The sequence below is a fragment of the Salvia miltiorrhiza genome, chromosome 8, assembly GCF_028751815.1.
Source record: "Salvia miltiorrhiza cultivar Shanhuang (shh) chromosome 8, IMPLAD_Smil_shh, whole genome shotgun sequence".
Taxonomy (NCBI): domain Eukaryota; kingdom Viridiplantae; phylum Streptophyta; class Magnoliopsida; order Lamiales; family Lamiaceae; genus Salvia; species Salvia miltiorrhiza.
This window is the reverse complement of record NC_080394.1, coordinates 30,553,996-30,569,484: the sequence shown is the minus strand read 5'-3', so window position 1 is coordinate 30,569,484 and position 15,489 is coordinate 30,553,996. Positions and strand designations below refer to the sequence as shown.

General features: G+C 39.5%; 2 protein-coding genes across 2 annotated transcripts; both read left to right on the top strand.

Annotated features, from left to right (window-relative positions):
• The first annotated feature begins 9,913 nt into the window (after positions 1-9,913).
• Positions 9,914-10,834, top strand: LOC130998308 (protein FAR1-RELATED SEQUENCE 5-like). Its single transcript, XM_057923738.1, has 2 exons — positions 9,914-10,770; positions 10,816-10,834. The coding sequence occupies exons 1-2, from the start codon at positions 9,914-9,916 to the stop codon at positions 10,832-10,834; spliced, it is 876 nt and encodes a 291-aa protein (XP_057779721.1).
• A 709-nt stretch (positions 10,835-11,543) lies between these two features.
• Positions 11,544-12,356, top strand: LOC130998307 (putative protein FAR1-RELATED SEQUENCE 10). The gene has a single exon (XM_057923737.1). It carries the CDS (start codon positions 11,544-11,546, stop codon positions 12,354-12,356), a length of 813 nt encoding a protein of 270 aa, XP_057779720.1.
• The last annotated feature ends 3,133 nt before the right edge of the window (positions 12,357-15,489 follow it).

Below are 15,489 nucleotides of genomic sequence, written 5' to 3'. Positions count from 1 at the left end.
AAAATATTTTCTCGTACATTGCATGGGATGCAAATGCTAATTTTCTTAGTATGCCAGAGTAATTTTGACGGTTAAAGAAATTAATAGAGATGGAGAGAGTATAAATCTATCTACTACTATATTAAAACAAAATGTGTCGGGCAATTAACTTTATAGTTTTTTAATAAACAATATATGATTATTTTCTTTAAAAGGGTCCGTTTTATCTTGATCGATCTTTCAAGCGGCGTATAAATTCCACAACTTATCCAATTATGTAATTGTCTTTGATACTTTTTCAGTTTTTCCCAAACCTATATATAATCATGAAACGCATGCAATAATTTCCTATGTAGCCACGCCATGCCACCCTCTTTTCCCTTCCTCGTCTTCTTAATGTGCGTTCTCTTTGGTTGTAAATTTATCATGAGAAAAGAAAGGATAAATAAAATTTCACCCTTTAAATCATTCATTTCTTTTTTCACATTTTCTACTTAACCCTTACTCATTCTTCATTTACACTACAAATGGGAGATAATATTATCCCTTCAAAAATAGTGTGATAATATTATCTCTCCTTTGGAGTGTACCTGAATGAGTAATGTTCAAGTAAGAAATGTGGAAAAAGAAAAGAAAAATTTAAAAGGTGAAATTTTGTTTATCCTTCATTTTCTCATGATAAATTTACAACCAAAGAGAACGCACACTTAAGGAAATAGAAAATCATAGTCGAAATGCAATAGTTTTTCCATTGATAGAGTCTTGTCTGATATTTTACTTCGTGAAGAGTAGTTTGTATTATCTTCTAGAGAACCTTATAGTCAGAATTTGTACGAATTTGTACGATACAAATTCTGACTATATATAATTAGATTTTACTCTGTCATTCATACGATACGAATGGCGGTGTAGTTGTGGTACGAATCGTACCACATCAGTAGATATTTTTTTCTTATAGAAATTCAATTTCTCATTTTTTTTAATAATGCGGATTGTTGGTTTTGGATTAATTTTTTACAATTTTTTGGTAAAGATACAGTAACATGCAGGATTGCGGAATTTTTTCTTTCACAAATACACATTGTGTTTTTAATTGGTGCTGCAATTGATTTGAAATTTGCATTCGACTCTTTTGTAATTTTGATATTAACTTACTAATTCAATATTATAATGTCAATTCATATTATATTAAATCATAGATAACATTTTAATGTATTCTATGAGTCTATGACTGATATTTACCTGGAGAAGGAAAAAATTTGCCTGAGTTCGAATTATGGAGGAAGCGAAAATTTTGTTAATTTTTTGAATATCATTATTCAACACCATATATTACTTTATTTAGTACTCTCACGAAAAATAGCAATCTCACTGTAACCTACCCTTATAAATATAATGGTTCTAATGAGATCCCTCATATATGATGAGATCTTAAATTGATTCGTAGATGTTGATTTAATGTATCTGGTGAAGCACGGAATCACCAACACCTAAACTAGAAATTAGAAAGCGATAAATGACACACGGATTTACGTGGTTCGGCCATCAAGACCTACGTCCACGGGAGGTTCTTCGTTGGTTTCACTATCTCAAGAATATTTTACATGTTACAAGTGAAGTGTGCTAGAATGAATTGATCCCTCAGTTTTCTAATAGATGTGCTATTTATAGTTTGTGAGCAAACCCTAATTCTAAAAGCCCACTCATCTAGTCAATTGGGCCCAAAACTCAGTACAACGATCTTATTCCCGAAGTTGAACTATCATACGTAGCTGCGCGGGAAGGCATCCTGGCTGCGTGGTTGCGCGGGCAAGCTTCTTGGCTGCGCGGGAAGGTTTCGTGGCTGCGTGGGCAAGCTACTTGGCTGCGCAGGAAGGCATCTTGGCTGCGTGGCTGCGCGGGAAGGTTTCTTGGCTGCGTGGCTGCGCGGGCAAGCTTCTTGGCTGCGCGGAGGGCACCTTAGCTGCGTGGCTGCGCGGGCAACCTTCTTGGCTGCGCAGGAAGGCACCTTGGCTGCATGGCTGCGCGGGCAAGCTCCTTGGCTGCGCGGGAGGGCATCTTGGCTGCGTGGGATAGTTCCTTGGCCGCGCGGCTGCACGGGCAAGCTACTTGGCTGCGCGGGAAGGTTTCTTTGTGCAATCATTCTTCACTCCATCTGCTTAGGTGGATTTCTTACTCTTTTATCTAAGATATTCGATCGTACCTGCGCTGTTAGTTTCTGTAATAATAATAACAATAATCATAACCAGGTAAAATAGGCTTGGATTACTAAGCACAGCGCTGATGAGTATTCTAGTCCTCATCAGCTACTCCCCCCTGGTCTAGTTGAACAGCGTTCTTTTTGTTCAACTAGTGGTGTGTGGTATGAAGTCAGCGCTGTGCTTCTCTCCCGTGTCAATTAAGCATATATGATTCCCTGCAGCTTATTAGATAAAAAATGTCAATCTTTACAATACAATGGTGACAAAGTATTTCAGCGCTGTGAGTGGACTAAGATAAAAAAGATAGTAATGTTTTCTTTTGATTCGTCGAGCATCATTAAAGATGATAAAGGGATTAGATAACTTGTGCTGGAGCGGGGCGGCGCTAGTTGCGCTGCCGAGCAGAGAGGTGGCGCTGACTGCGCTGCCGAGCGGAGAGGCGGCACTGCGTCGAGGCACATGGCTGTGCTGCCGAGCAGAGAGGTAGCGCTGACTGCGCTGCCGAGCGGAGAGGCGGCACTGCGTCGAGGCGCATGGCTGCGCTGCCGGGCAGAGAGGTGGCGCTGACTGCGCTGCCGAGCGGGGAGGCGGCACTGCGTCGAGGCACATGGCTGCGCTGCCGAGCAGAGAGGCACATGGCTGCGCTGCCGAACAAAAAGGCGGTGCTGCGTCGAGAAGACTTTGTGAAACATTGGTGGTACTCCCCCGCAGAGCGGCCCTTAAGATGGTACAAAGATGGTACACCCCCGCAGAGCGGCCCTCAAGATGGTACGCCCCCGCAGAGCGGCCCTTAAGATGGTACAAAGATGGTACACCCCTGTCTAACTTTCGCGGCTTACGATATTTCTGCACGGAGCATAGACAATCAAGATGGTACACCCCTGTCTAACTTTCGTGGCTTACGATATTCCTGCGCGGAGCATAGACAATCAAGATGGTACACCCCTGTCTAACTTTCGCGGCTTACGATATTCCTGCGCGGAGCATAGACAATCAAGATGGTACACCCCTGTCTAACTTTCGCGGCTTACGATATTCCTGCGTGGAGCATAGACAATCAAGATGGTACACCCCTGTCTAACTTTCGCGGCTTACGATATTCCTGCGCGGAGCATAGACAATCAAGATGGTACACCCCTGTCTAACTTTCGCGGCTTACGATATTCCTGCGCGGAGCATAGACATTCTGAACTGACAACGGCTCGAACATTCTGCGCTGAAAACTACTGAGATAACTGAGGTAGCTGCGCTGAGGTAGCTGCCCTGAGGTAGCTGAGATAACTGAGATAGCTGCGCAGAGGTAGCTGCCCTGAGGTAGCTGAGATAACTGAGATAGCTGCGCAGAGGTAGCTGCCCTGAGGTAGCTGAGATAACTAGATAGCTGCTCTGAGATAGCTGCGCAGAGGTAGTTGAGGTAAATGTCCTGACTGCGCTGAGAAGACCCAGATTCCACTTAAGGCTTTCCCCTCCGTAGCGTGGTTGAATTGCCATTAAAGCTCATTTTCTGAGTCACCCCTTGTTAGTGGGTGACCTTTTCATGTGTATGGTGTTCACCATATTTGTTCAAGTCCTTCCCCCCAGAGATGTTTATCCTGTGCTGTAAGAATTCTTAAGTAAAAGTATTAGTAAAAATATGAGAGCCCTTATAACAGAGCTGTGCACTCATTCATGACAAAGATATATATTTCATTTACCCCAACCCTGATCCATTTTCTCAAGAAAAACATATGAGTCGAGGGGGCAAAGTGCCCGAGATCAAATTTCCTTCAAAATCAAATACTTTAAGCTTTCCTCACACCCTGAATTTCAATAGAGTTCTGCCATTCAACAAGTACTCACTGTTTCAATTGTAAGAGTATTTTTTCACCAAGATATAGGTCAAAATCAGCCGGTGATAATTGGGTACCCAATTAAAGTAAGAGATAGTTGCCATATCCCAAATTCAGTTATTGAAATTTAAATGCAATATCCAAATGAATAATCCTAATAAAATTGAACACAACATCAACCCCAAAATAAAAATAACAGATTACTCGTCACTATATTAAATTGATAGAGTCACTCTGAACGTGCCAATTGGTTTGACCCACGCTGCCCTACATTCAAGACAACTGCGCTGCTCTTCTGCGTATCTTTGAACTTGCACTTCCCTTCACTCAAAACAGCTGCACTGCCCTTCTAATTTCACTTTCTTCGTGAGGATTTTTGTCTGCGCTGAAGTTGCTGCCAAAGCCCTTGCATCGACTGCCTGCGCTGCCTCTGTATCTTCGCCGAGAACTTGGTCAGAGCGGCTACGCCAATCATTTGAACTTGATCGGGGTGCCAAACGAGAGGGGAGAACCCGAGCTGGCTGCGCAGCTTAATAACAGATGAGAGGGAGAACCGGAGCTGGCTGCGCAGCTTAATGAAGGAGGAGATGTCTTCGTGCCGAACCCTGCTTTGTTCCCGAGCTGTGAATCAGCGCAGTTGTGAACCCCTAACCACGAACTTGATGGACATTGAGCAAATCATCGACGACTTGGATGACCGGTTGGCGTTTCCAGTTGATAGTTCCCTTAAGCAATCAGGTTGTACTCGATATAGTGGTATTAACATGCCCTTGCAAAAAATCAAACAAAGGCACAGGAAGTCATAAGCAAAGAAATCTCAACAGATCATGCATAAACGTCAACATTTAGACCATAAACCATGAATAAGATCACTGGATAAAAGACATCCCAATGTTCTTGTGCGATGCTACATCAGCGCAGTAGCGAACTTACGAAGTGCCCACTTGCGTTCTTCGAACCTGCGCTGCCCTCTTGATACTCCAATTTCTCTTGGAGACCACCGCCTGCGCTGCCCTCTCGAGGCTCTAGTTTCCCTTGAAGAATATCTGCATCCTCGGATCAGGAAGTGGAAGTGCAACAGCATTGTCTTGATCTCGCGCGACATTATTGATCTCTTTCCGAAGCAACATCAGCATCCATTTCAGTGCAGCTGATAATAACGAAATACAGCGCTGAAGATCATAAACTTCTTCCCGGGCTGAGTCATAACGTCCTTCGTTTGTGGGCCGTCTTGTCTTCGCTGTTTTAGAATCCACGATATTTCGCTTGGCAGCACTGTAGCATCCATAACTTGACATTCATATGTAAATTACACCCATCAGCTCTGCTCCAGGAGAAGCTTCAGGGCGGAGCCGCGAGGAAATAATAATTGCCCGCCAGCGCGGGAATCCCTTTGTCGGGTATGATGTTTTCAGCAACAGATGATGGACATTTAAAGCGCCATGGCTCTCTTCAGCACCTGTTAACTCCACGATCCCCTCACCATCTTGGCCTGTGGGCTGCGCAGCTCCAGTTGGTCTCGCCTGCGCGGGCCTTCGAAGAACTCCGCTCTGCGCTGCCTTCGAAGAACTCCGCCTTGCGCTGCCTTTGAAGATTACCACCCTGCCTGTTAATTCCCCGATTCCCCTGTCTTGGCCTGTGGGCTGCGCAGCTCCAGTTGGTCTAGCCTGCGCAGGCCTTCAGAGGACTCCACCTGTGCTGCCCTCAAAGGCCCCCACCTGCGCTGCCCTCTCCAGCGCTGAGTCAAGATCCCCACAGCAACAGTTCTTCTTTGATATTTTCCTAGCACAGGCTGTGCAAAGCAAGACTTTTACAGCTGTTAGAAATGACAATCACCCCAATAAACTTTGAGATTCATACCACAAAGCAGCACCTGTCTTAACAAATTACTTAACAATAGTAAATCGTGAGTTCCATAATAGGAGATTGAATAAAAAGAAATATTGATAAAGTACTAATATTAAGTGGGCCCAAGGGCTGCCAACATCTCTCCTTTACGATCAAAACTAGCACATACCTCTTTGGACCAAAATTTCAGAATAAATTATCCCACTATTAAAACATACTCATCGAATTGGCTATCTCAAAATGAATCAGTCTATTGAAATTAGTCTCGAGTGATCAGAGCACTTAAATGAATCACTCATTGCAGCCTTATATGTTTAATGGACCACTTAAATGATCTGATGCATCCCTTAACAAATACAAAATATTTTAGTCTGCCTATAATTTGTGACCAATCAAGATAGTCAAACGCGGGTGCCAACAAGGTAGCCTAACTCAAACTAGTACATCATATGCTTTGGGGACACATATACAATCAGGATGTCCACCACAATCAAATTCATCGCAAACTGGAATTAATCACAATGTAAACCCTTAAAAAATATCATCATTAATCGCTTCCCACAATTCCCATACTTAACGTTGTAGATACACAACCACTGAATCCGAACAAAAAACGTAAGCAATGGAAGACTTTAGCAATAGTTAGCTAGTATGTCCAGACATTGTTATAAATAATCTTTTCATGATCAGACTCAGCAAGCAACAATCATTTTCCCTATTTTTTGCATATTGAATTCATCAAGCAGCAATTATTTCCCTACTTCTCAAAGCTATACTTATAGAGTACCCGTCAATAAATGATCCAGACCAACACAAAATCTGCCACAATTTTCAGTTAAAATTCAAACACGTAGTAACACAAAATCATTGTTGCAATATCACAAAGGATTCATTTAAACTCCCAACAATGATCAGATTTCACTATGATCAGATTTTACACATTAAGAAAGAGCTTAAGAGCATAATCACTGAATCCAGGCAATATATAGACAGATTAACACCCATAAGAGAACAATCACACATGACACTTTGATTTTCATATATCCCAAATTAGTTCAGCACCATATTGATTTGAGAGAGCGAGAAAATAGAGATAGCTTAGCTTCTTGGTTAGTCGAGAGGCACAGATATTAATCAGTGATGGGGATTGCAGCGTTGGGAGGCTGAGCCACCAGCATTTGGGATGCCGAAGGTGGCAACTGTTGGCTTCCAACGCCACTTGAGTTTTGAATTCCATATTGGGTGAATTGGTGGTCAACCTTGATTGACGCTCAAGCCAGATGGGGCTTCGAACCAGACGGCTGCAGTGATGCTGGTTTGTTCTATACCAGAGAGAGCTTTGAGGACGGCAGATCGGCATCGTGGCAGAAGTGGGCAAACCAGGCACCCTAATTAAGATGACAAGAACACAAGGTCAACCAAGATTCACATGAAATTGCTGATAGATGCACATTGAGTAAGAGAATTGGGGGTTTTCTCCTCTGCCCATGGCCGACGAATCATTATTGCACACTGAATCGACGAATCAAGGATCGAATGTTGAAGTCTCAGAAGCAGGAGGCGGTCTCGATCGAAGCCTGCGCTGACTTGGTCTGGTTTCTTCCCGGCGATGAAACTTTGAAGAAAGAGGCGCGACTCCAAGAATTGGGGATCTTTCCTGATTTTTTTTTTCGATGGATATTCTTTTCTCATTTTTGCTCCCCAATCAAAATTTAGCTATGAACAGTAACCCATTCCCCCCTTGGGAAGAACCCATATGAACAGTAATCCCCTTTTTTCCGTGAACAGTAATCTGAATCTCCAATTTTCCAAAAAAAGTTCGATGAACAGTACCCGGAAACAATGAATCTCACGCCTTAGCTCGATTTTCCCACAGACGGCGCCAGTTGGTGAAGCACGGAATCACCAACACCTAAACTAGAAATTAGAAAGCGATAAATGACACACGGATTTACGTGGTTCGGCCATCAAGACCTACGTCCACGGGAGGTTCTTCGTTGGTTTCACTATCTCAAGAGTATTTTACATGTTACAAGTGAAGTGTGCTAGAATGAATTGATCCCTCAGTTTTCTAATAGATGTGCTATTTATAGTTTGTGAGCAAACCCTAATTCTAAAAGCCCACTCATCTAGTTAATTGGGCCCAAAACTCAGTACAACGATCTTATTCCCGAAGTTGAACTATCATACGTAGCTGCGCGGGAAGGCATCCTGGCTGCGTGGTTGCACGGGCAAGCTTCTTGGCTGCGCGGCTGCGCGGAGGGCACCTTAGCTGCGTGGCTGCGCGGGCAACCTTCTTGGCTGCGCAGGAAGGCACCTTGGCTGCATGGCTGCGCGGGCAAGCTCCTTGGCTGCGCGGGAGGGCATCTTGGCTGCGTGGGATAGTTCCTTGGCCGCGCGGCTGCACGGGCAGGCTACTTGGCTGCGCGGGAAGGTTTCTTTGTGCAATCATTCTTCACTCCATCTGCTTAGGTGGATTTCTTACTCTTTTATCTAAGATATTCGATCGTACCTGCGCTGTTAGTTTCTGTAATAATAATAACAATAATCATAACCAGGTAAAATAGGCTTGGATTACTAAGCACAGCGCTGATGAGTATTCTAGTCCTCATCAGTATCATATGACTGATATTTACCTGAATGTAGAAAATTTTTATTCGGGTTCGAATCCTGGAGGGAGCAAAAATTTTACTTACTTTTTTAGTATCGTTATTCAACACTATACTGCATTATTTATCATTATATACATATATATATATATTATATATATATATATGTATATGTATATAATGATATATTGTGTCACGTATATATATATATATATATATATATATATATATATATATAGAGGAGGGCTAGAATAAAAACACTTTTAAGTGTATAAAATATGGATGAATCTTGACCATTAGATCTTGATTGATCTAATGGCTTGAAATTAGCTTAATTATATATTAAATAACAACCGAAAATTCATTAGAGGACAACCTAGTAATTTACCTAATCTGTATTTTCGGTAACAAGATATGTATTTGTGACCAAATCTCTTTCTCTTTCCATTTAATGATTAATCATTAAACATGTCTACAATTCGTATCATCAATTTTGTAACCTAAAACTTACATTTTTTTGTAACCTAAAACTTACATTCGTATCATCAATTCATTACGCCTCCTTTGTAACCTAAAACTTACATTTTTTTTGTATCATCAAGCGTCAATAATCAACGAAACCAAACCTTCTTGATTTCATATCTCTTTTTCGAGAAATAATCTAATGGATCATCCAGGTAATGAGTTCTTACATTTAACATTTAATAATCAATGTTTCTTAATGATTTCTGGATTCATCTATCATTTTACTACACATTCAAACTCCTAATATTTTGTAATACAATTCGTTAAAATTCAATATACAGATTAGCCTTCTCTTCTTTACTGAATTCAGTAGTTGAGATCGTTTTGATTATACGTCATTTATTACGAATTTTGTTGAGTTTCTGGTAGTGGTTGATGGTTGCACGAATTTTGTTAGATATGTTACGAATTAAATTGTAATGTAGTTTATACGAATTTGATTAATTATGTTACACAATCGTATATGACGATTTTTAACAATATCTGGTTGATTTTACAAGTCTTTGATTATTTATGCAGTGGGGTATGGTTGTATGTATTTTATTAACGTGTTATGAATTTTATTTATTATGTTACATAAAGGTGTGAAAATGAATTGTACACGCATTTTTTTGGTTATGTTACGAATTTAATTAACAACAAAGTTACACGAATTGTTATGCATTTTATTAGTTATTATGCAATTTATGGTCGTTTTTTCTTGGAATTTTAATTCGAGTCTCTTTGATTAGTGGGCAGTGGGGTATTGTTGCATGCATTTTATTAACCATGTTAAGAGTTTTATGTATTATGTTACGAGATGAAATAAAAATTAAATGTGTACGCATTTGCTTGGTTATGTTACGAATAGAATTGGTAGGAAGTTTACAAGAAATGTGAACTATTACTTAATAATTGGTTATTTAAATTTTGACGCGTCAGAATGCTTTGCTTCACTAATATTGTTTCATATCAAAGCCAACAACTATTACTTTTTTCAGATGCAGGGCATCACGAAGGCGAAGAAGTAGAATGTGATACCAATTCATACCTTCCCATTTGTGAAGCCAACAAGAAGCCGTACATAGGTCAACAATTCAAGACTATAAATGATGCATGGGAATTTTATAAAAAATATGGAGCAGCTTCAGGTTTTGGAACTCGGAAGAGCACGGCCAAAAAAGGAAAATATGGTCAAATATTGTATAGATACTTTATCTGTACAAGGGAAGGTGCCAAACCTGAGTCTCAAAAAGAGGTTCCAGAGTCAAGCCGGCGAAAAACCAAGAAGCGTCGGACGCCATCCACTAGAAACGGTTGTAAGGCTACTATTAAGGTCAATATACAAGATGACGGGAAATATGTTGTAACTCGCTTTGAGGAATCGCACAACCATGAGCTTGTAAGTGAAGAATGTCGTCCTTTTATGAAGCAAAATCGCAAAATTGACCAATCGCATCAGATGATTATGTTGAAGTGTGCCAAGGCTAACATTGGACCTGTGAGGGCATTCCGTGTTTTTAAAGAGTTGGTAGGAAGTTATGATGATGTAGGTTGTACAAGCAAGGACTTTAAAAACTTGAATTATGACATGAACTCTCATGCTGATGGGGTCGATGCACAGCTACTTCTGGATAGGTTTCTTAGTAAGCGTGATTGTGACGATGGTTTCAAGTGTGAATACTTGACTGATGAGTTTGATAAAGTGAAGAGTTTATTTTGGTGTGACTCCATTGGTGTGCGAAATTACTCCGTCTTTGGTGAGGCTGTGTCATTCGATGCTACATACTCAACAAACAGGTTTGTAAGATAATCCTTTATGAACTTTTAATGTTACCATTACAGACTGAATTCGTGGATGTAACAGTTGTTAAATTTGACATCCAACAATATTAGTGTTACGAATTCTTAATTCGTAACATAACTAGAGAAAATGCGTAACAATTCGGATTCAGAATTATATGATACGATTTTTAAAATTAATTGTACATTGTATACATGTATGACATGATATTTACCCCATTTACTGGCAAGGACAACCACGGTGGATGCGTTACGTTTGCAGCTGGTTTACTTAACAGGGAGGATGTGACTGCATATTCTTGGATACTTGAAAAATTTGTTGAGTGCATGGGACACGCCCCCAAAATGTTGATAACCGATCAAGACCCAGCTCTGAAGATTGCGGTAGAAAATGTTATGCCCAACACACGACACAGATTCTGCATGTGGCATATAATGACGAAGTTAGCTCAAAAGCTGCCAATATCATTGCGGGAGAATGTTGAATTGACTAGCAGGATTCACGAGGTGGTGTGGTCAGATTTTGATGAGCCAGACGATTTTGAGAAAAAGTGGACTCAAGTGTTAGATGAGTATGATTTGCAAGATCACACATGGTTTGCAGATATGTTTTCGAAGCGTTCATATTGGATACCTGCGTATTTCGCGAACTAAGCATGAGTGGTTTGTTTAGAACCACATCATTGTCAGAAAGTGAGAATAGTTTTTTTCGCAAGTACTTAAATCGTACTTCGAACCTGGCAGCGTTCTACATCCACTTTGAAAGTGCAATGGACACCCAACGACAAACTTACAAACAACTGTGTATGGTTGATCAGACAACGGCGCCGCAGCTGCAGACGGACATTCCATTGGAACAGCACGCTGCAATTATCTACACTAGGAAAAAATTTCTAGAAGTTCAGATTGAGATTGTGGAGGCTGTTAACCGTTGCTGCATAAAGACTATGGACATTGATGAAGAACAACATAGGTACGCTATAGATGATAGATCTAATGGTGTATTTAATGTTGTTCTTACTATATCTGAAGACACCATTACATGTTCGTGTAAGCATTTTGTCAAGTCAGGGCTTCCCTGCAGGCACATGTTCTTTGTAATGCGTAACATTGGGCTGAAAGAAATCCCATCCAAGTACATTGTCCATAGATGGCTTAAGGTTGCTAGCTCAACCATTCTATCTTGTTTCAACACTAAATCACCCCATAAATCATTGATGGCTGAGGCATTCCGTTGTGTTGGTATTGCTGAAGGGGATGAGGCTTTAACTGATTCACTATTGGAACACTTGAGACTTTGGGCAGACACCCATTCAAAGGATGTACCAGAGCCATCGTCTGCAGCGGGGAAGAAAAAAATGTTTGAGATGTTTTACGGGTCCAAGCCCCCAAGTTTAGTTACTATTCACCCACCTGACGCTGTCAAAACGAAGGGCAGCGGTAAGAGGCTCAAGTCAAGATTTGAGATAGAGACCGAGAAAGCGAAGAAACCTAGGAGAAGGTGCAAGAAATGTGGTCGCCTTGTTCGACATGATTCGCGTAATTGTGGCAAGGTTGTTGAGGAAGATAGCGAAAATGAGTGATTGGATGATATATGAGAGATTAATATTGTCATTCTGACTTTCAATTTTTCAAATTTTCCATGTGATTTGAATTTTATTTGGATTTCTTGACATTCTGAAGTCAAAAAATTATTTAGTCATTGCTTATAAATTCTATAGTGGGTTTGTTTTTAGTATCTGTATTCTTCTTATTTATAGTGCTACGATCTATAGTCGTATACTCCTGGAGTTTTTCCAACAAAATATGGAATACAAATTTGATTCCTTAAATTTACTCTACCAATTCTTACAAAAATATTTATGAATTTGCTTAAAAATTCGTACGTTCGTGTGTAGTTTGTGCATTTCTATAGTATTTTATTTAGTCATTGCTTATATTATTTATTGTATTTTTTTTTAATTATGAATTATAATTTTTATGTATTTGTGTTGTTCTTATTTGTAGTGCTTCGATCTATAGTCCTTTTGAGTTCTCAAAAATTTTATTCCTTAAAATTGACATACTAATTCAACAAAGATTCGTAATAGTATTATAAGTAACACTGCACATACACCTATTACGAATTATAAGTAAGCAAGCCCCCAACCAATCACATACCAATAATTAAAACAACCATGTTTATTCAGTATAAAACCAAGACAGTTATGCAAGATACTTAACAAAACTTCCAACAAATATCCAGAAATCAACAATTACGAAATGCTCGTAATATTATCCAACTCGCCAATAAAGAAAAATAAAGAAAAATAAAGTCTATCTCTGCAAGTAGATATGCGTCATCATAACAAGATCCATATATTTGTTGAATTCATCATCCTAGCAAAGTAGCATCAATGTCTAATGCGGGGTTATTGAAGACCTCGTCATAGTACGCATTAGCTCCAACCGCAACCGCATCTTTGGCAATATTTTTCTCCCATCCAAGAAGCACTGCACAGTACCTCGCACGTAAGAGGTTTAGTTGCTTCTTTAGCTTCGGCGCTAATCCACAACTCCATAAAGATGGATTCTCACCCACAAACGCCTCCATGTGTCGCATCATGTATACGCAGAGTCATTTATGTTCTTTGAATCCCCCCATTTGATATGTGGTATCAACATTTTTGATCGTTTCACAACGTTGCTCTTGTGCACATGACCTAAATGTCCCATGTAGTCTCCAAGCATTTGTTTCTGTGTAATTAATAAGCATTAGAAAACAACATAAACATTAAACAATATACCATATAAAAATGAAGTCACAAAACAAACAAACGAAATTGTTTTTACCACGTCGTTGACCGTTGACAAATATTTTTCATCTCGGCACTGTACTGGGGTCTCATTCCGACTGTCTAAAACATACGCCTTCTCTTTCCTTATGTCGACGCATACCATGAAAAAATTCATTATTCTATACACAGGGAAGCAGAACTGCAGCAAATTTTGAAATAGAACACTTTAATAATATAATTATTATGATTTCAATATATGATACCAGTGCATATCATAAAAAACAAACCAAATCTATGTCTGAAACAGCCATCTGTTGAAGCCCTGATAGTTCATTAGCTAGAAGCCTAAAAAATATATCCCGACGTCTATTGTATGTCCAAGTACTTGGCGGTTGAACAATAGACTCCGACTACAAACACAAAGCCCAACAACATATATTTCAATATAATATGATCATAGATACAAGTTCAATTAACGTATAAAATAAAGCTGGTACGTGTCTTACGCAAATTTCAACTGAGGCAAAGAATCGTGCTGGCGATGCATCCGACCTGAACTCCTCATTCATATTCAAGCATATCGCCCACGCGGTAATGACTTCAGGACCTACAACATTATCCCTGCAGAGTGTTGCCATGTGCATTCGTTGCAGAATTGTATTATCATACTGGAACATCAATTCGACACTGTAATTAATAATAAAAAACGTGCATTATACATAATGTACATTCGAAATAAATTTTATACAAACAAATTGAATAAGTTTTTTTTACTTGTCCTCTTTCTGGTTGTACATCCCAAATAGGGCCAAAGCCTTCTCTTTCTTATTGAGACGTTTGGTCGTACTCACACTCCTCTCCATAAAAGGGGACAAATTATAATTTGTTTTCTTAAGCAGTCCCTTGCTTCTGCAACGCATTCCCACATGATCCACCATATCCTAAACCAACTCGAAAAGGGATTAGTTTCAACAACTTAAGTCATTCATGCAACCTTTCTTATCTTTTTATTCATGCCAAAAATTTAAAACTTACTCATTATTCATTTGAATTCGTACTCCATAATATTTAAAATCGTAAACTAAAAAGAGGTTCGTACTACAAACTTACAAAATCGTAAGATTAGAAACCTACAATCCAAATTCATATTGCAGTTCAAAAAAATCATTCGTAAAATTCAGAAATTCCCTGCAAATCAAATTATAAACTTGTGCAAATGATTCGTCATCCAACGTTAGAAAAACGTAATATAAGCAACCAACAGATCAATTCACATGAACATATTTCAAATTCGTAACCGAATACCACCTCATATTTCAGACAATTTGACATGCAAATATATGATCATGCTTAATAAATACTCACATTCACAAAATGTCAGCCAAAAAACACATACATCTCCTAGCAATTGTCATCCAAAAAAACACATCTACCTCGTTCACTCAAACCAAAACACATCTACCTCCACACAATTGTCAGCCAAAAACACACGTACATTTTCCGGAATAGGTTTCAACACCAGTCGTTTGCCATTTTCACCACCCACGCACGCACCCTTAACCTGAATCAAAAGTTTATATATTACAACCACATTGAATCAATTTACATCCTACCGCTACGCAGCCTTTTTACCAAAGTCGTCGGATTTTCAGACACCACGTTCTCCTTTTCGATATTCTTTAATGTCCTTGCCATATTTGTCCTCACACGTCTGACTGGAACCACATCTGCTTGGCGTGCTGTAACCTCAAGTCCAACCTATTCAATTTTAAAAACACCCTACGTAAATTATAATATCTAGCATTTTATTAAATATAATTATAATATATAGCATTCTATAAATCTTAATTGATAGTAAAATTATATTTTTACCGGTCTTTCTCCCGATTCACAATTAGCTACTGCAGTCACATATACCGGTGCCTTCACAACATTCATC

Coding starts and splice junctions, on each gene's coding strand:
- LOC130998308 (XM_057923738.1), top strand. CDS start 9,914: ATGCTTTGCTTCACTAATATTGTTTCATATCAAAGCCAACAACTATTA.
- LOC130998307 (XM_057923737.1), top strand. CDS start 11,544: ATGGACACCCAACGACAAACTTACAAACAACTGTGTATGGTTGATCAG.